Source organism: Suncus etruscus, chromosome 8, assembly GCF_024139225.1.
Source record: "Suncus etruscus isolate mSunEtr1 chromosome 8, mSunEtr1.pri.cur, whole genome shotgun sequence".
Classification (NCBI taxonomy): Eukaryota; Metazoa; Chordata; class Mammalia; order Eulipotyphla; family Soricidae; genus Suncus; species Suncus etruscus.
The window spans coordinates 30,779,887-30,806,077 of NC_064855.1; the positions used below are offsets into that span (position 1 = coordinate 30,779,887).

General features: G+C 39.4%; 1 protein-coding gene across 3 annotated transcripts in view; it reads right to left on the reverse strand.

Annotated features, from left to right (window-relative positions):
• The window catches only part of OPCML (opioid binding protein/cell adhesion molecule like), a 650,993-nt gene that overhangs the window by 112,367 nt on the left and 512,435 nt on the right, over window positions 1-26,191 (reverse strand). For all 3 annotated transcript variants that reach the window (XM_049778296.1, XM_049778293.1, XM_049778295.1), the window contains exon 3: window positions 21,022-21,147. In XM_049778296.1, the coding sequence (XP_049634253.1) occupies window positions 21,022-21,147 (126 nt within the window). The remainder of the gene's footprint in view (window positions 1-21,021; window positions 21,148-26,191) is intronic.

Sequence of the window (26,191 nt, forward strand, 5' to 3'; positions counted from 1 at the left end):
ATAGACACCAAAAACAGAAACAAAAATGATGACTATGAACTTAAAACCTAACTTCTTTCAACATAGATAAGTCAATTCCTGTGAATATCAAAACAGTCAAGGTTGTAAAATTTCCAGAAGAAAACAAGAGTGTAAATCATTTTAAATTTGGGTTATATGCCCCCTTTTGGTCAAATATAAGTCAGAACCATGAAACAAAAAATACTTAAAATGAGCTTCATCAAACAGTCTAAATATTAGCTTTTAAAGAAAGCACCATTTAGGAAATTAAGAAGACAAAGATTTTATTATCTATGATATATTAAAAACTATTATCAAGCAGTAATTAGAGATAAATGATCCAGTTAAGAACAGGAATATCAACCAACACTCTACAAGAAAGATACAACTGGCTAATTGCTACATGAAATTTATCCTTAATCATCAGAAAAATGTCACTTGAAACCAGAATATGTGATTTTTCCTAAACACATTAAAATCAGACATTTAAAAGGAAAATTATAATGTTTGCAAGTATGTGTACTAACACAATGCTGGCAGAAATGTAAAATAGTGAACCACTGTAGAAAATGACTTGATAGTAAAAACATACTATATGTCTCATTAACTCTCCCTTTAAGCATTTGCACAAAGGAATAAAAACATAGTTCTTGAAAAAATCTGTGCATTGCAACTTTATTTTTGTTGGTTGTGTGTTTTTTGATTTTGGGCCACATTTATTGATGCTGAGGCCTTACTCCTGGCTCTGCATTCAAGAATCACTCTTAGCAGAGCTCAGGGGAACAGATGGGGTGTCAAGAATTTCATCCCAATTGGATGTATGGAAGGCAAGTATACTATCCCTCCAGCCATGCAATTTTATTTTTAATAGTTAAAAAAGGCAGAAACAAACCAATATTCATTGAGCCTGCAAAGGCATTAACAAATATTGACATGTTCTTAGCATGAAATATCTCTCTGCTTTATAAAGGATAAACCTATACACAGCATATTTTAAACTCAAAAGAAAAGAAAACCGGAATGATATTTTTTTTATATTTGTGTGTATATGTTTGTGCTGCTGAAAGCTGTTTCTTTAATTTTGAAATGTTTCAGTTTAGTGGTGTGGATGAGGTTGAGAAACAAAAGAAATAGGGTAAAATGATGACGTGAATCTCAACTCACTATTATAAAGGTATGTAAGATGGACCTTGAGAATAGAATGCAAAATTAGTTAGAAAAGGACAAATAGGACCAGAAAATCTGCAGTGGATAAAGCTAGTTTAATTCCCAGAACTCTCTATGGTCCCCAGAGCCCTGCCCAGAGTAATCCCTGAGTCCAGTGCCAGTAGTAAACCCTGAGCACCATTGGGTGTGGCCCCAGAACTAAACCAAACTAAACTAAACTAAAAGAAAACACTACTGGATTTCACTTCTGTATATAGAGTCTCAAAAAAGCAAACTCAAAAATCTCTTGATCTCTGATCAGATCTGTAGTGAGTTGACATGTGGTGCATGTCAAATTTGCAAATTTCTATTATGAGATTAATAAAATGCAAGATGAATAAAGCCTGAAAATATGGCAAGAGATAGCACAGGATGAGAAGCTTGCAATGCATTGTGGCAGGACCTGGTTATTCCTGAGTACTGCTGGGAATTACCACGGGAGCAAAGAGCCAGGAGAAACTGGGAGGGGTGATCATTCTCCCCAGAAAAATGTCAAAAATGCCTGGAGAGTATTCTCTGCTCTGCTGTAAGATTAAAAAAAAAAAGTGGATCCTCACCTGGAAAAGAAAGAACTAATTTATAACTCTTGAGGGTGATGGCTATTAAATAACCTTATTGAGAAAATCATTCTGCAATATCTATGTCAAGATTTTTATGTTATCCACCTTAAACTTATATAGTGCTGTGTGTCGATTTTATCTCAATAAAGCTGGAAGAAAGAGAGTTTACACCAAGCATGGGTACACTTTATTTTCTGTCAGTTATGAGCACTACAAATAATGATCTGATCAAGAGTCCAGGCTCTTTTCTCCTAATCATGGGCTATTCCCCAGGCTGAGACTGACTTCTCACACACCCCTAAAACATTTAAGATCAGTTTTCTGGGGCCAACAATTCATGCACAGCAACGTGTAGATATTTTCTCATTTCTAGGGACTTTTGTGGTCAGGATGAGGAGCACTGGAGAGTTAAGAGGGGGGCAAGATGACTGAGTTCCATTTCAGGCACACAGAAACAGGGAGGAAAGAGAGAGAAAGAGAGAGAGCAAGAGAGAGAGAGAGAGAGAGAGAGAGAGAGAGAGAGAGAGAGAGAAAGAAGGGAGGGATAGAGAAGGAGGGAGAGGGGGAGAGAGGAAGAGAGGGAGTGAGGGGGAGAGGTACGGATGGCAGAGGGAGGAGAGTAAGAAAGGAAGGGGAGAGAGGGAGCACAAGGGAGGAGGGGAAAAGGAGAAAAAGAGGGAAGAGACTGAAAAAGGAGAAGCAGGGAGAGAGAAAAAAGGAAAAGAGGGGCAGAGGGAGAGAGAGAGAGAGAGAGAGAGAGAGAGAGAGAGAGAGAGAGAGAGAGAGAGAGAGAGAGAGAGAGAGAAGGGTTAGGGAGATGGTTTAGGGCCAGACATGATTTGCATGCTAGATTTTCTATCTAAGTTTGGCCCTTGGCACTGCTTGGCACACCTTGGTGGCCCACAGCCCTGTGAAGTTTGAACATTGCTTCATTAAGGGCCCCAAAGTCCTGAGTCTGGTTGGTCTGAGCTTCTCTGGAAAGACCTTGAATCTTCAGATAATGGCTATGGAAAGGGAGGGTCAAAAACAAAACAAAACAAAACAAAACAAAAACGGGGCCAGAGAGATAGCATGGAGGTAAGGCGTTTGCCTTTCATGCAGAAAGACGGTGGTTTGAATCCCGGCATCCCATCTGCTCCCCTGTGCCTGCCAGGGCCGATTTCTGAGCATAGAGTCAGGAGTAACCCCTGAGCGGTGCGGGTGTGATCCAAAAACCAAAAAAAAAAAAAAAAAGCCCCCCAAAAACCTTTAAGTTGATTTTTGTTAGAACGTTCCAACAGCTATACTCTTTTAGGCAAAATAGAATTTTGCCAAGAGTTTTCCTGGAAGGAAATACTAAGAAGAGATTCCTAAGAAGGATGATTCTGAAGAACTGTTTTATCATGAATTATGTCACCAATATTAGGGAGATAATCGAAGTGATTTAATTTACATGAAAATGCTTCCAATGTTATGGAGAGTGATCAAAGCTGCTGGTGATAGTCAGACCAGCTCCAAATGATATAGTTGTTTGGACAGCCCACTTTTCATTTGCTTTACTGTAATCTTCCACTTTAGGCTGCTGAAACACTCTGCTATTTATGTTTGCAATTACGTTGTGCTCCTGCTCAGGGCCCCCTCATGCTTCCCATCACGTTTGCCCCACTGCCTGCTAAGTCCCTCTTCCCCTCCACCTTCTTTATAATTTTTTTTCTTTGGAAAACTCAATCAGTCACTAAGAGGCCCATCAACAGTCACCCCTGGTTTGCCCATATTACCCAGTTGGAGTGAAATGACCCTCTCTTGTGAAGCCTACAATATTTTGAATGGCTCGGGAACATGCTAGCATATTCTGCTCTAATTGTCGGTTGCTATGCTGGTGTCTCTTTGAAGGTTTTTCTCCTTGAGGGAAAGCATAATGCTGTTTATCTTCCTAACCCCATGTCAAGCACAGTAGCTGATGTGTAAAAGGCACTCACATCCATGATTTGATGAGTGCGAGGAAAAATAAATAATCCAAAGATGGCTGTTTCTTGTTGCAATCAATTGAACCAATCTAAGTCTCTGCTTCTTCTGCAAAAAAAAAAAAAAAAAAATGCATGCTGCCACTGCCCTTATCTTTCTGTTACATTATACCATGCTGCAATGTATTACCTCTCACTGCACTGTATTCTGTTGCATTGTACTTTTTCTCTCTGCATTTAGACAGTGGCCCTTTATAATGGCTGCATAATGAGATTAAGTTCAAATCAGTAAATGTAAGGAACAATTTGCTGACAATGAAAATGACAGCGATGACAGAGTCATTGTTCGTATTTTATTGTTCTGAAATATGTAATCTACACAAATCTAGAGAAGAATAGAAGACCAGAGAGCCTGGACAGATGGAAGGTGGCCATAGACACCACCAGAAATAGTCACAGAGGAAGTAAAGGCAGCTAAAGCTGGTGGCTCACCAAACCTTCAAGGGGAAGGGGAAGAAATCAGCTTGACCCAACATGGCTCAAATGATTTTTCTGACTTCTGGCCTGCAGCAGGTGCCTTCTAGGAACTGAGTAGTCTGGACTCCTGGCACCTGCATAGTCTCAGTGAGAAAAACCCCAGGAAGAGGCAGAGGTACAAATGATATCAGAAGATGCTTTGCCTCTGCTGCTATGTTAATAAAAATACTTTTTTCTGCAACAGTTTTCATACCATCTGGGACATGAAAAACTGGAACTTATAGCTAGAGAGTTGGTAATACAAACTTGGGGGCTGAGTCATGAGAAAACAAGAATAAAATCAAGGTGTCAGGGAGGGAGAAGGATGGGGATGGTTACAGTGTGGCTTAGGAAAACAGAACTCCTACGATTTTGCTGGGTGACATCCCAGAGTAACCTGTAGTCTCACAGCACTCTGGGGAAAAAAATGGCTCTTTTTTTCATTTGCGGAGATGGCAGCATCCTTAGTGCCCATGAGGGAAGCAAACCCTCCCACTGCAGATGTAATTATTGAATCTACTTTTCAGCATGCAGGGACAAATCACTGTAAGCTCAATGGAGAAAGAGGAAGCCCCAGGGACCCTGCATTTATGGACTGTAATGGGGTCCACAGTAGAGATAAGGGAAGCAAAACTTGTGGGGAAAGAAAGAGGACCAGAGAGGTGGAGAAAACAGGGCAGTTGGGATTATGCATGAGTTCATTCCTTGATATTTCTCTGAGTATCATTATAAACAAATTATATCCATCATTCCAGGGGTTTCTTCTTACCAAGAAAGAAATTCTGGATTAGGGAAATCATACATAGTGTAAAAAAAAAGTCTAAAAACCTCAATAGTCTGTACAGGTGTTGCACACCTAAACATGTGTTCTATATAGTGTATTACTTCATAAAAATAATGAAAAGGCACAGCAGCTATGTTGTCTGTACATTAAAGGGGCATTTGAACTGATTGCAGACCCGAGATAACAAAATGAAAGTGGTTTAAAAACTAAGACCGGAAGGAAGAAACACAAGTAGTTAAAGCAGAAAGGGTTTTAATAGCACTTTTGGGACTGGAGGAATGCTGAATAGTGGGGGGAGAAATTCTCAGTCATGCTTTCAGGGTGACATCTAATTCACATTTTCACGCAAGTCTAACCCTTGCTTCTTGGGTGAATAATTCAACAGGAAATGGTTCCAAACTTTCCAAACTACCCAGCATGGAATCTTCATACTTTCAAAGTGTCTATCAATCCACTGTTGTTTTGATGACAGAGATCAATTCTCCCTCAGCCCTATTCATGTCCATAGGAGGTTCTCCCTGGAATCATAAAACTTTCCACTCTAGTGAAAAGCTTTCATGTTGACCTGGTTCCCCTAAATTGCAAGTAGAAGTGGCAGTTCATTAAGCAGGACAGCTCCATTTGAATGGGGGGAGGAAGGATCTCCTCACTACTGCCATTTGTAGGCTCTAGACTACACTTCCTGCTCTGGGAACTTACACTGAGCATGGTGGCTTCCCTCAAATTTATGAGTGTCAGACACAAAACTCATAATCTAACCAGTCTAAATAAAGTTGTGGGTGTTGAGGCATTTCAACAGCCTCTCAAGTGAGTTTCTCAGCAGCACTTTCTACAAGACTTGAAAAGGAGCAATAGTGGAAGCATCTCTTTTAGATCACAAAGCATCAACTTCTCAGCATCTCACTGTTGGGCAAAGATGGGGTGTCAATGATCTTGAGCATAAAGATGACCTGGTACCCTATGTTTTGAAAAGGGTGAATAAAAAGAGATGGGAGGTGTCAAAGGGAATAAAAGCATGTTTAGAGATAAGACTTCAAAATATCACCAACTAATAATACAAATGGAATGCAATGGAAGTTCGCTTCATGCATATCAAGGTAAACTATGGCAAGAGAACAAGAGACTTTCTTACACATGTTGTTCAGATGGGAGGATCAAGGTTAGACAAGGACCTGAAAACTTAGATAAAGTTTAGGGATCTAGAATATGTTTTTATAGGGCATTGCTTCAAACTCATCATTACTTTGATCCATGGTTAGGCAATGTGAGGCTCATGTGTGTCATGACATCTTAACAGTATGACATTTTCTTAGCTTGAAACAGTAAAATTCATTCTAAGTTCAGCAGTGCTCAGGGTGCTCCTGGCTTCTCACTCAGAAATCATGACTGGTGGACTCAGGAGACCATGAGATCCTGGGGGTAGGAGCAGGGTCAGCTGTGTGCAAGGCAAGTGCCCTACTTGCTGTAAAATCTCTCTAGACCCTTTGATTTTTGTTGTTTGTTTGTTTGTTTTTTGTTTTAGGTTATACTCAGCAGGACTCAGGGCTTTCTCCTGGCTTTGTGCTCAGGGATCACACCTAGCAAGCTCAGGGGGTAATATCAGATGCTGGAATTGAACCTAGGTTGGTTGTGTGTAAGGCAAGTTCCTTATCTGCTATATTCTGGCCTCAAGGGTGAGCATCTTTCAAAACTTTACATCCACAAGCAAAATCATATATGTATTTTTTTTTTGGTTTTTGGGCCACACCCGTTTGACTCTCAGGGGTTACTCCCAGCTATGCGCTCAGAAATCACCCCTGGCTTGGGGGGAACCATATGAGACGCTGGGGGATCGAAACGTCCGTCCTATGCTAGTGCTTGCAAGGCACCTACCTTAGACCTTACCTCTAGTGCCACCTCCCTGGCCCCACAAAATCATATCTTTAAAGTACATGATATAAATCAATTATAAAACCAGAGATACATATCATACATATCCATCATAACAATCTAACTTCTGTCTCTTCCCTAGACAACCTTTAGACTCTTTATTTTTACTGGGGAGTGCTTCCTGGATCTGGAGACTAGACTAGCAAAATCTCCCTATCTTTACCCCTGGCTTGTTGTGCAATTTGTAGAGAGATGCTACAACCTGTATTCATGCACATGGTTAATTTAGAGATAACAGGGTTTATGCAGGCTGCTAGAAACCAGAACAAATGCAGAAGCCTGCCACGTGCTCTCAAAATATTGACAAGAAGAAGAGCTTGGGTGGAAAGGAGTCTCAAATAAAAAGGTGATTAATTTGTGGGTCAATACTTCAAATGAGTTTTATGTATGTGTCTGGAAGAGCAGAGCTCAAGATGCCACTTCCTGAGCCAGAAGCTCAGGAAACTCACTGTGCTCAGTCTGGTGCACAGTAAACACATTCACTATGCACCATGATGGTGCAAATGAGTCATAATCTTAGATGCTTGTAGGTGATTCTCTTTCCTACCTTAGACATAGCACCCAGCTGTCTAGATCAGTTTCATTCTAGATGATTTTATTGGTTTGGGTTTTTAATTTTTTTTCTGTTGTTTGTTTTGGGGTCACACCCAACAATGCTCAGGGCTTACTCCTGGCTCTGCCAAATGGAATCACTCTTAAATGATTCCTGTGTCTTATTCATTCCCACTCTGACCCAGATTTTGCTGTTTTTAACTAAAAGGAAAAAAAATTTGACCCTAAACATTTGACTCCCGTAAGCATAGCCTCCCTCTCTAACCCTTTGGGAATATCACTGGCTTCTCATTGAGTTAGCTATGAAATTCCACTCAGAGTTGTTTAGTCCACTTTGCCTGGGTTTTCTAGAACCCACCATAGAGACAAAGCCTTGAAGGTTCATTCATACCTCAGATCACTCTTTTCTGCTTTTTTCCCCTATAGACCTCTGCCCATGTCAGGTGTGGGGGATGCTACGGCACACACACACACACACACACACACACACACACACACACACACCCCTTTTCCCCTAAGCTGTTCTGCGTTCTGCTGGTTTTAGCATGTTGATTCCTCATAGTCTTCACAATCACCTGGTTCTCTCATCAGAAGAAAGTCTTGGTGCTCAAGAACCTATTTGAAAATAGCTTGAGCAAAAAAAAAAAAAAAAAAGATGATTTGTGGGAACTTTTGTTCTAGAGATGCAGAGGTTTTCAGGAGAAGTAAAAAGCTAAATAAGAAGAACTCCAAGGCTGATGGATCTGTGAATGTGGCTCTGGAGGCCTCTGAAGTCTACAGGCAAGGGTGAACACCCAGGAAGTGGAGTGGGGAGTTGGAGACATAAAGTTAAAGTTCTCCGTGGTTCTGTCAACATCTGGCCAGATAAAGGAGCTTACATCTAAATTAAAGTGCATTATTTCTAGAGATGATTTCAATGTGTTATCACAGAATCAGCCTGCTGATTATTTCTTATTGAAGCCGACTATCTCCGTTCAGCAAGAATCACGACGGACCCACTGCTGAGGCCAATTAGATCTACAGCACTTGTAAAGCCAGTCTCCGTTTTATCAGTGTCCGACTGATTTCAATGGTATAATTTGACATGGCAGTTGCATAGAGAAGGCTTTACAATACGCGGCAGGTAGCTCTAGATGCCTTTCCAATTCTAATTTTACTTTTTGAGTTTGTTGGACTTTCCCTAGCTATGATACATGTGAATATCCTTTCTTAGGGCATAATCTAAAAGGGATCTGGAAGCAATACTATCCAAGTCCATTTTCCCTTCCTCAATGTGGAGAGCAGATTATTCCTAACTCCCTCTGGTTTCTAGGTAAGAAAATCAGGACAAAGGCTTAATGAGCTGCCAGGTGAATATAGAGAATGAACAAAATTTTCGTTACACATTCAGACACATGAACATCTTATTTCAAAGGCTCTCTTGCTTGCAGCTTTCCTTGTACCTTCCAGGGTCCTTCACGTTAAAAGCAAATTCTCTGAAGGGCTCTGTGTGGTCTGTATTCTGGCTAACACATTGTCTGCTTCTTTCTACTCATAGAAAATCAAATTATTTTATTTCTTATTTTGTTTGTTTGTTTTTGGTTTTGGGCCACACACATTTGATGCTCAGGGGTTACTCCTGGCTATGTGCTCAGAAATTGTTCCTGGTTTGGGGGGGGGCATCTGGGACACCAGGGAGCGAACTTATGTCTGTCCTGGGTCAGCTGCGTGCAAGGCAAATGCCCTATTGCTGCGCTATCACTCCAGCCCCTGTTGTATTTCTTGAAGAGCCACTTTTACTCTTAACTCAGTGTGTTTGGACATGCTGTTCCTTAGTCTAAATATCTTGATCTAAGCCAGTGCCAAAAATTGCCCACACAATAGCCCTTTCCATGATTAACTTCTCTTTGTCTTTAGATGTTGGCCTGAACATCACTATTCGCACTTAAACTGACTCCTCTTATCCTTTTTATACTTCTCACACAGAATTCATGAAGTCTGATTAGCCTGTTCAGGTCTCTTGTTCACAAGGATCTAAGATCGGAGTGGGGGAAAATCATGTCTGTTTTATAATACCATTATTTTATAGGGTCAAGCAATTATCCTTCATGAATCAGATGAATAAATGAATGAAAAAGAATAATTTTATATAGCAATTTGTAACAGACTCTGGGTGGTATTTCCCATCCTAATTTCCATTTGCCTAAAGGAGGACTTTGTATTTGTTATTTTATATATTAATAGTCATTCTTGGTTATATTATCTTAAAAATATCCAACAAAGGGAATAGAGAAATATAGTAGAGCTAATAAGGTATTTGCCTGGCATGTAGCTGACCTGAGGTCAATCACCAACACTGCAAGTATTCCTTCATATTTTCTATAAGTGATCCATGAGTGCAGAGCCAGGAATAAGCCCTAAACACTGCTGGGTGTGGTCTCTAACCCCAAATAAAATACAATAAAATAATTTTAAATCCAGCGAAGAAGCTAAGTGTCATTTATTCTAATGCAAGCATACTTTGCAACTGCTCCATATGAGATATGGTGAGAGTAAGAGTGGGAGTGTTTTAGTCTGGTCTCATGAAACCACCATGATGATTCAATAGGTGAGATATTCTATTAGTGCCTATAGGAAGAAAAACGAGGGAATCTATGTTCTGGTGAAGGTTTCCCCCTCCAAGGAGAGTAAAGGCAGACTTGTCACAGTATTATCATAGCAGACTGCTGGTTTTCCCAAGCTAGGAGTCAGGATCAGGATTGAGAGTGATGCAGCAAAGTTGGCTGCCCCAATCTGTCTATGAGAAGACCTCTTGGTTCTCCCATTTCTCCCACAAAAGATCTTTAACCTCTCAGGGAAGAGAAGAGCTTCTTAAGAATTTATAACTTAATCAACAAACCGAAACGAGCATAAATGGGATTAATTTTAATATTGTTAAGTTGCAAAAATACAGGCATATGTGCATGCCAAAGCAAAAACGTACGCAAAGCAAAGGGGGGGAACATATGGGCCCCCATATGGTGATTGCACATTGCTAGACCTTCGTACACTTCTCATTTGCAACAAGAACCAAAGTTAGTGAACATAAATTTGCTCTGCAAAAATGTGAGAGGAACAGCTTGTTTGCCCATAACTGTTCCATTGAGCAAGATATGTATAACCTTGATTTCTCATCTCCAACACCTCTTCCTCTCACTCTAGGGATTAATTAAGACTCTAAACACAGCTTCAGATTAGAAACAAGGAGCTTGGACAAGCACAGAGAGAGTCAAAAAGGCAGCAACAGAACTGGAGGATGCGGCAGGTCAACAATTGGCAGCTCCTATTAGTGGCTGGAACTTGTACCTGGGACAGTTTTGAGGAGAAATGAGGTTGTAGGTCTCAGCAGGTTTACTTTAATTGAAGCCAAGGAACATCAGGGACCCGCAAGAGATAATGGCATGAATGTGGCTTTCACTGGGAGGCTGAGCTTCCTTTAGAACAATACAGGTGGTAGCTGGCCAAGGCCCACCCATCAGGCAGTAGGAGGAAAGTCAGTGAAAAGAAAGATCAAGCACCCTTGGGTGCTCCAATTAACAGGCAGGTGTGGATGCACAAGGTCATTTTCAATTGTGCCTTTTTCAATTCAAAAGCTGTGCTCACACAGTCCAAAGGGCTCCAGAGGTGAAGATTCAGAATTAGGGTTCTTTTCAATACCACTTGTCTTAGCTATGTGTCATGGACCATTGTCAAGTCTCTTTCTGAAACAGAGAAACAGGCAGACAAGTCCAAGTTTGACCTATTTTAGAGAGTTGCTAGGTATGTACTTAAAAAGATGCATGTGATAATGTTCAATCAATGATTCATGCTCTGGCACCCATGTCAAATAGAAAACAACAGTTTTATTTTGCTTTGCATTCCTTTTTTTAAAATGTTTTATCTTAAAATAACTAAGTTATTAAAAGTGGCAAAACAAAACAAAAAGGCAGAGAGGGAGAGTTTCCTTGTGTTCATTTCTGCTCCCCCAGGTAAATACACACACACACACACACACACACACACACACACACACACACACAAACACACACACACATAATGGAAGCCAGTACTGGCCACACCTATTGAGATTGTACCTTTTTCATGTGAACTTCCTTTTTATGTCTTTTATATAACAACTTCAGAGATAGAAAACCATGAGTACCATGCAGATAAAAACATCTGTCCGATATTTTACAAAACAACCCCCTTGGGCTACTCACCTAACCTTCTCTGCCCACACCTTGGGGAAACACTGAGCTGTTGAATATATTAAGATTTTTTTTTTCCTTTCAAAATAACTGAGACTGTTGTAAGAGCAGAATCACAGAGCATACAACCAACTGGGATCAAATCTTTTTATGCTCTATATTCACAGCCCCCCCCCTCAAGTCATGGAGGGCATCGATAACTCATTTCCTTTTTTTGATCAATAGCTTTTGATAGCATACAGTTTGTTTAACCATTCAGCCATTAAAAGATATTTGGGCTGTTTCCAAGCTTAGCTGCTACAAATAACCCTATGCAATCTTTTCAAAATTTAAAATAGACTAAAGAGACACTGAATCACCAAAAAAGAAGCTAAGACCATCAGGGAGCAAGAAACAAAGATCATGGTATCATCATAATTCTTGGGAGCACTTTTATCCCAGGGTTCCTGGGGCAGTAAATGAGTTAAAACACATAAAGTGTAAAACAGAACTTGGCATAGAGTAAGCACTCATCATAAAACTGTCACAACCAGTTCCTAGACTAACTGTAAGCTACAAGGATTCTGAGAAGAAATTTAAATAAAAACGTGGCACAATGTAATTTAGAGAAAAATCCATGAGGGCCTTTCTGCATGTTCAGCACTGTGACTAGCAGTATCTACTAGTAGTAGTCTTTTTTTCTTTTCTTCTTTTTTCCCTCCTTCTCTCTCTTCCTTCCCTCCCTCTCTTCCTTCCCTCCCTCCCTTCCTTCCCTCTCTCCCTTCCTTTCCTCCCTCCTTTCCTTCCCTCCCTCCATTCATTCCCTCCCTCCCTCCTTCCCTCCCTCCCTACTTTCCTCCCTCTCTCTCTTTGTCCTTCCCTCCCTTCCTCCCTTCTTTACTTTCTCGCTTCCTTCCCTCCCTCCCTTCCTCCATCACTCTTTGTCCTTCCCTCCCTTCCTCCCTCCTTTACATTCTCCCTTCCTTCCCTCCCTTCCTCCTTCCCTTCCTCCCTCCCTCTCTTTGTCCTTCCTCCCTTTCTCCCTCCCTCTCTTCTTCCGTCCTTTACTTCCCCCTTCCTTCCCTCCTTCCCTTCCTCCCTCCCTTCCTCCCTCCTTTTCTTCTTCTTCCCTTCCTTCACTCCCTCCCTCCTTTCCTTCCTCCTTCCCTCCCTTCTTCCCTCCTTTCCTTCCTCCCTCCTTCCCTTCCTTCCTTCCTTCCTTCCTTCCATCCTCCCTTCCTTCCTTCCTTCTTCCCTCCCTCCCTCCCTCCTTTCCTCCTCCCTCCCTCCCTCCCTCCCTCCCTCCCTTACCTTCTTACTATCCTCTTCTTACTACCTTACTTTTTGGAGATCAAGTCTCCAAAGCAGTGTTTAGTGTTTCAATACAAGGGTCTAAAGATTCAGTACTGGTTGTGCAGAGATAGTACAGTCAATTGGGTACTTGCCTTACTACATGTCCAACTATGGTTCAGTCACCATCATTACATTTAGAACCATCAAGAATAATTCCTGAGTGCAGAGGCAGGAGTAATCCCTAAGTGTGGTCCCAAAACAAAAACAAAACAAATCAAATAAAGATTCAGTACTTTCTGCTATATCATGCTGGGAAATTGACCAGGCTTAACTGCATCCAAGACAAGTGCCTTAGCATCTGTGCTATCTCCTCATTTCCCTTTCTTCTTTTTTTAACTAGCAACTAATTTAAGTGGTAGTAGCTTGGTGTCTATCATTCCTGATTTTTGTGCTTTGAGTTATTTCTGTAGTACTAAGAGGCTCTTGTGGCTTGAAATTGGAGCAGGTAAATTATATGCCGCAGTGCATTATATTAATTTTTTCTTTTGATCCTTAAAATAGCTTGATGATGTTGGCAGAAAGAATCCCATCTTGTAGTTTTGGAGATGGAAAATATGGGAGATGAAGTGATTTGTTTGAACTGACTCAGATTGTAAACTGCTCAGGCCAAATGGCCACCTCAGGACTCTATAAACCAGAAACTTCTTCTATTAGTTAACATAACCAGTTTAAGAAAATGGAAACTTCATGTGTGCATACAGGGTAGTGTTTTTTTTTTTACTTAAAATAACAAGGAATAGGAAATTTAAGGCTTAGAATTCACCAGCATGAAAACCTAAGCACCAGAGTAAAATCAGACCTGAGGTCTGCAACTTTGTTCAATTTACATTCAGTTGAATGTATAGAATAGAGAACTGAATAGAGAACCTCATAGTCAAGCCACAACTCTGCAGGATGGTTATACAGATTTAAGTTCATCATAGGCATGAAACTCAGTCACCAGCACCCAGATCTCTTTAGAACACACAATCATGCCTCATTTTCTGTGAGAAAATTGCTTCTAATTTTCCAGAATGCTCCTGCTCTTTCTCAGACTGTGCTCTTTCCACCCACTACCATGAGGTTTTTATTTAGCCCTACACCTCTTGGTTGTGGGGATCAATACTAGTGACCAATTCAAAAACAGGCCATCTAAAGATGGTGGCTAGGAATAAAGAAGATGCACTGGTTTTGGAGGAGAATTAGTCACCTGATTAACGTCATATTTCAACAGCATTTCTGGACCCAAACCTCAGTAATCCCTGTCCCCAAATGTGCGGATATAAATAATTGATATACGTGATGTTGATGTAGAAAGATAAGACTAAGCAGCATTCACTCTTCTTCAGGACACCAAGGAGAATGCATTACAGTTAAAAAATATTCCCATTAAAAATGAGTCAAGTCAGTGCATAAAGGAGCCAGCTTCTGTTACCTGGAAAATTCACTTCTGTGAAATAACTCATTTGCACATTCCCTGAGGTATTATTGTATATGAGGAGACTGTAGAGCAACTCACTCACAGGTAAATAGCTGTCATCTTAAAATCTTCATGGAGAAGGAACGATAAATGAAGACTTTATTATCCCCCCCAAACATCTGGCCTCTCCAAACATGCCATTAGAAATGGGGCCAGGCCTCCCTAAGGCATTATACAGGATATCTGTAGTTCCAGGGCTCATGGATGCAGCTCCCTAGAAAATAGAAGTCTGTGGACTCTGGGTGCTTTTTTTTTTTTTTTTTTTTTTTTTTGGTTTTTGGCCCACACCCGGTAACGCTCAGGTGTTACTCCTGGCTACGAGCTCAGAAGTCGCTCCTGGCTTGGGGAACCATATGGGACGCTGGGAATCGAACCGAGATCTGTCCTAGGCTAGCGCTGGCAAGGCAGACACCTTACCTCTAGCGCCACCGTGCCCGGCCCCGGACTCTGGGTGCTTTGACACAACCACATCTGCACAATACACGCCAGCTTCCAGAAAGTCTCAGTGAACTCAGGGGCTCTTTATACAGCCCTACAGGAAAAGGAGAAAACTACTGCTTGGCTTTGCAGGATTATCCAAATATACACACTATTTTCCAACCCTCTTTGCCTGCTGCTTTGGGGTCCTGCCCACTCTTTACAGGAAAAACAGACTTGAGGCTCTAGCATGGGAGTGTCTCCTTACATCTCTTAAGTTGTAGGTGGTTTAATAGTCTTCTAGGGGTGAGGCTGTAAGCAAGAATCAAATCTTCTTGCAAATATACATGAACCTATGCTCACTTTTAAGCCATCTCCTTGCTTTTAATTGTAAATCTATAGATAATTGTAATATTTAATAAATTATATATATATATATATATATATATATATATTTTAGACCCAATGTCAAAGATGCAATACATGATCAAAAAGCTCAGGGTAGGTACATGAACTATATAACCCTGCCCCCATGCAGGTTTCACACTTCCTTGTTCTGAGTTCACAAGAATTAATAATCATGACTCTATTGAACTGCCAATCTTTCCTCAGAAGTAACATCTATGTCCTATTAAAGTCCCTAGTTTCTGGGACTATTGGTACATTTGTTGACATTGCAAAGGGAGTAAAAAATAAAGGGAGGGATGAGGAAGGGTGAACATTTGGCTCATTAAAAAAAAATAAACCTGGGGCCGGCGAGGTGGCGCTAGAGGTAAGGTGTCTGCCTTGCAAGCACTAGCCAAGGAAAGGACCACGGTTCGATCCCCGGCGTCCCATATGGTCCCCCCAAGCCAGGGGCAATTTCTGAGCTCATAGCCAGGAGTAACCCCTGAGCATCTAACGGGTGTGGCCCGAAAAACCAAAAAAAAAAATAAATAAAAATAAAAATAAACCTTTAAAAAGGTTATTTCAATGAGGTCCCCATGAGTGTGCTAACAGTGGGTGTATTTATACTATGAAAATTGGCAAATATAGCCAATACTCCCATTCTCAACCTCCCCTCTGCCCCTGTCAATTTTCTAGGTGCACATTTTTAAGTGCAACATGAATTAAAGCTCTTACATTTTTACTCTGTACATCTTGGGTATAAATCTACTTCTGTATTATATTTTTTATTTTCATAATTAGATCTGTATATAATATCTTTTAATATTGCATAATTCCTTCATTTCTTGCTTTGGTACCATACCCAGAGATCTTTGGGGCTACTCCCAGCTGAGCTCAGGAGTTACTCAGAGTACAATCCTCCCTCTCTCTTAGTTTTTGATCCAAAAAATATTATTCTTCTTCCCTAGTGTGATGATAAATTTACTGATTAATTTACCTTTACATCTTTTTATAATTGTGGGGTTAGTGGCATATACTTGTCCTATCATTTTAAATAATAGGAACCATGATTTCATAATTTTCTCTTAAAAGTGCTTCCAAATAAAATTTTGTTTATTTACTCTTGCCATATAAACCTTCACATTTAAATGAGAGATTTAAAGCATTTCATTGGCATTTGGGGGACATAACTGTCCAGTGATTTAAGTTCTCCAATGTAATCCTATTAGAATATCAAAGGAAATACTATGACATTTTTTATTTCTCATTTTTCCTGCCAAGCTACCTGGTAAATTGTCCTAAAAGTGCTGTTTGAAATTTAATTTGTAATTGACTTAAAGATATACAACAAAAAAGCAAGAAGTGACCAAAAGTAACAGCATGGGAAACAAATCCAAAAATTTTGTTGGGATCCTTGATAGATGTAGGAATACTGCAATGGTTGTGGAATTATTAGCATGAGAAACAATTATTAATAGTATTGAAACAACAGATATCAATAATTTTTTAGGGGGCTCACACCTAGTGGTGCTCAAGGGACTCCAACTCTATATTCAGGAGTCACTCCTGCCAGTGCTTAGGGGCCCATTTGAGATGCCAGAGATCAAAACACAGATTGGCCACATTCAAGGCATATGTCTTAACCACTGTACTATCACTCCAGCCTGCTCAACAATTTTTTTAAAAAGAAACAAAGTGTTGAGTTTGACTGCTTTAAACTTTACTGATAGATGCTGGGAGAAAAACTATGGGATATAGGAAAGCAAAGTAGAAGCAGGGCTGGAAAACATAAAACAAAACTTGGAAGCAGAATATAGGCTCTGAAATATTCAAAGAGAACAGGAATAAATCAAGATTAAGATTTTCTGTCCCTTTCTGAGGATGGGTGGTAAAAATTATTTTATATATGAGAGGGAATATAAATGGATCTCCTTATTTTAAGAAGGAAACTAGTGTGCAGTTATAAAGAATTGTTTAAAAACACTTATCTAAAGTCAAATGTCTTTTAAAATACTTCTAGGCATAGAGAAGCATGTACTTAGGATCAAACAAAAGAATTCTGTGATTCTAAGTGTTTATAAAGGTATCTGGCTTTTACCAAATGCATACAAATTGGTTGGGTACAGAGATATATAGGTATATGTATATAATGTAAATTTAAATTGTTTTACTGACTTTTTAAATGTTGTTTGGTGGTATTCCTGGTGATTTGGGGGAAATATTCCTAGCTCTGTACTCAGGTATTGCTTCTGGCATGCTCAAGGGATATTTTGGGGTACTGAAGATAAAACCTGAGTTAGCATCTTGCAAGGTAATTGCTTTAAGTCCTGGACTAACTATCCAGCTACAAAATTCTTTGATTTTAAGCTAAATTCACATAGGCTTATTTTTTGGGAACACACACTATTGCTTCATTTATATGAAAGCTGAATGAACAATGCTCATCATGCCTATTTTAATATTCTTGTTAACATTAATTTATAATACTGACATTTGAAAGTTCACCATCTGAGGTCTTTATATAAGGACTACTCCGTGAATTTATTATCATTATATTTTACAATAACAAGACAGGGATGAACAGTGTATTCTAAATTTATATTGAGAAAATGAGCTCATGGGTTTCAAGGATGCTTTGAGTAACAAATCCAGAATCCCATTTAATAACTGTTGCTCCAGCAACTAATGCTCCAAACTCTAGGGAAGATTTGAGATGATCTTTTCTTCCATGAACTCTTTTTCAAAGTTTATTATGAAGTTGATATTTAGTTTATGTACAATAAATTGCATACATTCGGAGAATACAATTTGGTTAATTTTGACCAATACAAATATAACAGTGTCTCTCATTCTACTGTCAGATATAAACCATTTTAATCATTTCCTCCCACCAAATTCTCTGCAGTAAATTCTCTCAAAAAATTTCTCCTGCAGGTGTCAGAAGACTTAGTTTCAACCACTACAGAGGCATCTTGCCTGCCCTAGAATTCTATGCACATAAAACTACAGAGTATGTGTAATTTTATGACTCAATAATTTTTTCTCGGCTACTGTTTGCATGATTTATCCATTTAGATCATGTGTCAATGGTTTCCATTTGATGGGCAGATTTATTTTTCTTATGACTTTTTCTTTGGTAGTTTGAGACTATTATAAATGAAAACACTAAAAATATCTGTACAATGTATTTGTGAATATATACTTTCATTCAGCATTGGAAAATGACTAGATGTGTAATTGCTGGATCATATCTGAAGCATGGTTTACTTTGTATTAGATTATAAAACGGATTTTCACAGTAATTGTATATTGGACAGCCCAGATGTGATGTTTAAATTTTCTGTTGCTCCATACCTTGGGCAACACAAGATTGTTTTTTTTTCTTTTGGGGCCATACCTGATGACGCTCAGGTTACTCCTGGGTATGCGCTCAAAAATTACTCCTGGCTTGGGGGAACCATATGGGATGCCAGGGATTGAACTGCAGTCCATCCTAGGTCAGCCATATGCAAGGCAAATGCCCTACCACTTGCACCACAACTCTGGTCCCCAACACAAGTTTTTAAATATTTTTGATTCTTGATCTTATGAAGTATCTTATTATGATGAAATACTAGGTTTTTGTTTTGTTTTTGTTTTTGGGTCACACCCAGTGATGCTCAGGGGTTACTCCTACCTACTCATTCAGAAATTGATCCTGGCTTGGGAGACCATATGGGAAACCGGGGGATCGAACCATGTCTGTCCTAGGTCAGCCACATGCAAGGCAAGCGCCCTACTGCTGCCTTGCTGCTCCGACCCCTGAAATTTGTTTTAACGTCAAAATGTTGAGCACATTTTCGTGTGCTTATATTTTATCTTTACCTTCCTTTGTTGAAAGTTTTCTTTCTTTCTTTCTTTCTTTCTTTCTTTTTTTTTTCTTTTTTTTTTTTCTTTCTTTCTTTTTTCTTTCTTTCTTTCTTTCTTTCTTTCTTTCTTTCTTTCTTTCTTTCTTTTTCTCTTTCTTTCTTTCTTTCTTTCTTTCTTTCTTTCTTTCTTTCTTTCTTCTCTCCTCTTTCTTTCTCTCTCTCTCTCCCTCCCTCCCTCCCTCCTCCCTCCCTCCCTCCCTCCCTCCCTCCCTCCCTCCTCCTTCCTTCCTTCCTTCCTTCCTTCCTTCCTTCCTCCTTCCTTCCTTCCTTCCTTCCTTCCTTCCTTCCTTCCTTCCTTCCTTCCTTATTCTTTCTTTTTGTCGACCTCACCAGGGTTTACTCAGGGTTTACTTCTGGCTTCACACGTACAAGTATACAGATATCTCCTAATGATACATGCATACCATAGGGGATGCCAGGTATTGAATCTGGTTGACCGCATGCAAGGCAAAAGCCCTACTTGCTGTACTATCACTCTAGCTGCAAATTATTGTTCACTTAAAGACGGTCAATATAAGCAAGAATTCTTCATCCATCCCTAAGATTCTGTTTGTTTTAAATATGTAAGTACACACACAAATATACACACTCACAATGCTTTCTGCCAGGCTGTGGCATTTGTATTATTTAATTTTAAAAGTTTACATTTGACAAACCTGCTTTGTAATTTTAACTTAATCACAAACATCACTAAATGATACCTTGAAATCAATGGGACATAACCTGAAAATCTTTAGCAAGCTAATCCAATTAGGATTAGGTCTTTACTGATGCAGTATGTTGGGTTTAGCATTCAAACAGAAGAGACAACACACTGGATTGGTGCTTAAATCTTCACATTTAAGTTGGATTTAAGTTTTAATTTAAAGATATTTTAGTCCGATGGTGTCCCTTTCCATGAATTGAAGAAGATCATAATGATTATTTTAATACAAACATTTAGGGTTCAACACAGTCATGCCCAGATGATATTTCTTGTTTCTATCATCCTTATTTCAGCCCAAGTGGATATGATATATACACAGTTCAAACAAGTATGACCTGGGGCCAACCATTGAGCAAGGAAATGCTTACATTTTTTTAAATTTAATATCTTTATTTAAGCACCATGGTTAAAACATGTTCTAGTTGGGTTTCAGTCATACAATGTATAACCCCCCTTCACTAGTGAAACCTTCCCAATACCAATGCCCCATCTCCTCCTCCTGCACCCCTTCCTGTATTTGAGACAGGCATTCTATTTCACGCATTACCATTGTCATAATAGTTGCTGGTGTAGTTATTTCTCTAACTGAACTCAGCAATCTTTCTGGTAAGCTTCATATCATGGGCAGGTCCTTTCAAATCTCATCTCTGTCTTTTATTTTTCTTAAATCTCATAGATGATTGAGACTATGGAAATATTTCCTTTAGACTGAACAATTACAGGGAAATTTTCAATGACCATTTTAGTACTTCACTCTTTACTTCAAGGAAATATAGGGTATTGGTAGCATACCTACTTTGAAAAATTAGTACTTTATCTTAGATATGGTTTTGCTGGAACTTCTTGCTTCCATAATAGGAAAAACAAAAGATTTTCACAATGGGAAAGTTTTCATAAAAACCAGTTTTTAACACTAGGAAATTATCATAATAGGAAAAACATAGTTATTTTCCACAAACCCTTCTTTGGCAGACAATGAGATGCTTTCATTACCGTTTGTTTCTGTGTCTCTGTATTTCTGTATGATGAAAATTTTAGAAGCTAGGAATTCTGTGTTAGATCAGAACTCAGATTTGGGTCACCTCACCAGGACATTCTATCCAATATTGCATCTTACCCTTGACTGACAGGTGTCTCCAGGTAACTGTTGGCTCGGGTCTGCCGATAGCGAGACACAACAGGGTCACACTGCTCCCCTCATTCACAGTGACGTCTGAGGAGATATTCATGATCTGTGGAGGGACTGCAAATAAACAGAGAAGAGGAGATGAAATGGTTATTCCTGCTTCCAAAGGAAATACTAATCCAAATGTATGTGGAGAGCCTGATTTTAGCACAGTTAATATCAAGAGTAATTTGGCAATTATGTGATTTGCCCAAGACATGACCATTCACACACTGTATCCCATGAGCCTCCTAGTGACATCATGTGTGTGGCTGAGGGAGCTAAAGAACTCGAAAGTAGGCTTTTTATTAAAGAAATATAAAAGGACCGGCTCACAATATGAAGCTCACCACACAGAACAATGGTGCATTTAGGTAAATAACTACATTAACAACTATCACGGCAATCTTAATTAGTGAGAGAAGTAGAATGCCTGTCTCAAATACAGGCAAGTGTTGGGAAGGAGGTGGTAAGAATGCTGCACTGGTGAAGGGGGTGTTCTGTTTACTACTGAAAACCAACTACTATCATGCTTGTAATCATGGTGCTTAAATAAAGATTTTATATATATTAAAAACGAAATATAAATCAAGTCATGAAAAGTCATGGGTACACTGGCCACATAGCAGTGTAAAGCTATAATCTCAGGCAGAGAGGAAGTGCCAAACCCTCACCTTGTCAAAGCCATGCCTGCTGCATTCACTACCCAGAATTACCAGTACCCCAATGGCCCTGACTCTGTACCACTCTACAATTCCCTCTGTGACACCAATTTCACCAAACTTCAGGTAGACCAGTATTTCAGCTGATATCACCAGGGCTTTTTGGAGTGAATGCATTCACCATACCCTCTTCTCGTAGTTTCCTTCTTCTAGGAGAGCTTGTAACTGAGAACACACCTCTAAAAGTCTAGTATCAGTAATAGTGCTTTGAATTTCTGGAAACTTAATTTGTTTTATACTGTAATCCCAAAAGAAGCTCACTAATATAACAGAATGGACAGCTAACAACAAGAACTTACTAAACCTTCTTTATTATATTAACAACTTCATTGGATATGCAATAATTTTCACAACTGAGCTTGCTATTGTACTTATTTTCTTAAAAAATCATTTTCTCTTTATTTTCTTTTCTTCTCTTTTTTCCTTTCTTCTCTCTTCTTTCTCTTTCTTTCTTTTTCTCTTCTTTCTTCTTTCTTTCTTTTCTTTCTTTTTCTTTCTTTTCTTCTTTCTTTCTTTCTTTCTTTCTTTCTTTCTTCTTTGTCTTTCTTTCTTTCTTTCTTTCTTTCTTTCTTTCTTTCTTTCTTTCTTTCTTTCTTTCTTTCTTTCTTTCTTTCTTTCTTTCTCTCTCTCTCTCTCTCTCTCCCTCTCTGCTTCCTTCCATCTTCCTTCCTACCTTGTTCCTTCCTCCTTCCTTCTTCCTTCCTTCCTTCCTCCTTCCTTCCTTTTCCTTCCTTTCCTTCCTTCCTTTTCCTTCCTTTTTCTTTCTTTTCCTTCTTTCTTTCTTCCTTCCTTCTTCCTTCCTTCCTTTCTTCTTCCTTCCTTTCTTCCTTCCTTCCTTTCTTCCTTCCTTTCTTCTTTCCTTCCTTCCTTCCTTCCTTCCTTCCTTCCTTCCTTCCTTCCTTCCTTCCTTCCTTCCTTCCTTCCTTCCTTCCTTCTTCCTTCCTTCTTTCCTTCCTTCCTTCCTTCCTTCCTCCTTCCCTCCCTCCCTCCCTCCTCCCTCCTCCCTCCCTCCCACCTCCCTCCCTCCCCTCCCTCCCTCCCTTCCGTCTTCCTTCCTACCTTTTGGTCTCTCGGGTCACACCTGGGAGCACTCAGGGATTACTCCTAGCTCTGTGCTCAGAAGTCGAAGGCACGAGCCATATGGATGTCAGGATTCGAACCACTGTCTGTTCTGAATTGGCTGCGTGCAACAAACACCCTAATGCTGTGCTATCTCTCTGGCCCCTGTATATATTTTAAATAATAACTTTGCTTTTATTTGTGGTTCCATTCAAGTTGCTTTAATTTTTTCTGATTAAAAACATATTTTTTTTCCATAATGGCTTACATATCTTCTCACAGTAGTATTTTTAGATACATATTAACATTGAGTCAGGAATACTCATCACCAACTATGTCCTTCCCCCATTCCAGTTCCCTTTCTACAACCCATATACCCCACCATTACCCCCCCCCACCTGGCTGCTAGAGTAGGTGGACCCCTCTTTGTCTGGCTCACTATTAGTGATCTCATATCTGTTTGGTCCTGGAACCCTCGTTTCCCCTTCTATTTAAGAGGCAGAGCTAAAAAATTAAGGTATAGTGGTTTTGTTTGAAGGCAAGAAAAGCAATAGAATGGGTACAAAATAAGAGGAAAGAAAAAGAAGTCAAAAGTCAAATACGCTGAAAATGGGCTGAGTCTCTCTAGAGGCTTCCAACACCTCATTTGAGAATGGATGTGAAAAATGTAATTGAAATACCACAACAATACAGAAAAAAATTATCAAATTAAATAACCGGTGAGCACAACAGCAATAAAGATAGGCACCACACAATAGTCTCGGTTCTGAAATCAAATCATGCTCGAGTGCAAAAAGAAAGAGAAAGACAAGACAAAATAAAATAAATATTGGAGACATCAACCATAATCTCCTACCAAAATAAAGACGTCAAAAAATTCGATCAATCAATAAACATGTGGAAAAATGATTGTTTTGTGCTTTTTTCCCCTCCTTTTCTTTATCCCCCTGCATAGGCACAGTAACTATTGGTGTTATTGTAGAGGAATTCCCTTGACCTAGGAGACACAGGGTTTCTCAACCCCTGAAGTATACTGTCATGGGATTAACTCTAGATTCCTTGCATGATCATTTACTCTACCTCCTCTTGCTGCTTCGTGGTGTACGGAAGACTTCTGCTTTGTCTTGGATGGTAAAAATCAGACCTCTGTTTGTAGAGATCTTTGTGGCTGTGCAGCTCAGGGAATGGAGTTTATGAAGTCTTTCTTTGTGGTTTTAGCAGTTATGTTTCTTCAGTTGTCGTATAATCCATCTTCTGTAGTTGTTTTTCTGGTCGTTATGTTGCACCTAGACTGAAGCCTGGGATAAAGTGCACCTAATTTTACTGCTAGAAAATGGTCTTCTACTTGTTCAACTCTTACTTCCCTATTGACTGTGTGAGATTGTGCTAATTCTCAAACTGTCAGTTTTCATGATTTTCCCACCTGGAATATTCTTTAGCCATGGTCACCTCTTCATGTGTTGTAGGAATCTTTCAAGCAATTGCGCCATTTAATAGCCCCTATATTATTTATTTAGCCCTTCATGTCCACTATTAGTCAACCATTATACCTCCAACATGCTTGTATGACCCAAGCCTTCTGCAGTCTAATCTATGTATGATCCATGGGCAAAGCTTCTTGGATATAAGTTCTTGTTATCACTAAAGATGGCAGACATGGGACCCCATGTTTGCTGGAACTTAGCATAAATATTTTATTAAATCCCCATATTCTTGTTATTTCTAATGTGAAGATCCACAAATTTTCTTTCTAGGTCTTCAAAGTTCACCTGTCCTGTGCAAATTTCCAATGCAAATTATTCTACTCTGTCTATTGCATCATGTCCAGATCTTTGTGGGGAGGGCACTGCCATGTGGTTTTCCTGTCTCCTGGTTCCTATCTGTCTAAACTGAGAGATTGAGAGGTGCATGATGATGAGAAACAGAGTGCTGATTAATTCATTGATCTGCAGTTCCTCAGTGCCAGGTTCAAGATGGTCAAATTTGCAAGTTGGATTCTTTGAAAGAAAAATTTAAAAAATAAAGGACTGAATATGAAACTAAAAGTGGTAGCACTCTTAATGAAGGCTTTCTGATACCTAAACCTTTCTTGGTACTTGTTCAGATTATCCAAATAAAATGAAGTATAGCAGAAAGGAGGTCTGAATCTATAGAAAATAATTTATTCTGACTGTCAGTTTAATTATTAACTGTGAATTGGCAAATGGGTAACAAGCTAGTAGATTCAAACTACCCTGAGTCTGTGACAAAAGAGAATTATGGCCATGTTGCTTCAGACAACTCTACAGTCTGAAGTTTTATTATGCTGAGACTTTAGAGGTAAGTCTTTTCCACAAAAAGTCATAAGTAACATGTACATTTGAGTTCCAAAGGGAATCCACATTAGCAAATAAATAAAAATCACCTCACTTATAAATCTGACATATTTAGGATTATTTCTGCATTAGGATTTGTTCTGAAATTTCATTGCCCATATTTTACCCAAATACACACTGGGAAAAATCGCGTACATTCTAACTCTAGTGCATTCTCCTGAGAAAATTGCACTCCCTATTTTTCAGCATTTTCTAACTTGTTACTTTCTTTTCACTCTTATAAAGAAAAGCTACGGTGTACTTTGCAACAGATCTTCAGAATAATATCTGCTTTAACTTGATGCATTAATCCATCTGGAATTCCCATTCTCCAGGCCCTAGAGTTTCCCTGCTTTTGAGGCTAGAGATGCAAGGAGAGGCTAGGGTTAGTAGGGGCTCCAATATGGACTATTCTCTCAAAATGACTCTGAATTCAGAGACTCAACCCCATACATGTTATGCTTTCTCTGAGAGCCTGAGGTGTCCTGGATGATGAGGTACTTGTATAATTCTATGAATATCTAGTGCTCAGTCAATACCTTGCAAGAGGAAGTAGCTTCCAGAAGTGAAATTGTGATGATGGTTATTCAACACTCTCTATCAAATCTCAAGCCACACTGACCATCAACTTGCCTGTTTGCTGTGACATTTGCTCTTTTGTCAAAGGAGGGTACAACATCCAGGATCATGCTTACTTTACCCAAGGTAAGGAGACAAATAATGAATTGAGAGAAAAGAAATTTATTGATCTCAATTTGGATATCCTTGTTATTGTTTATTTCAATTTTTATTGACTTATCACTGGTTTTTCTTCTTGTAATATGCCTAGAGTTTCACTGCCCATCACTTCACCATCAGCATTCCAGCACTTTCCATCACCAACACAACTACTGTGCCAAGTGTTTCTGTCTTTCCTATTACCTGTTTCCCCTTGTAACCACCATCTTTTCCCATAAGTCTGGGAGTCAGTTTACTTGCCAACATGTT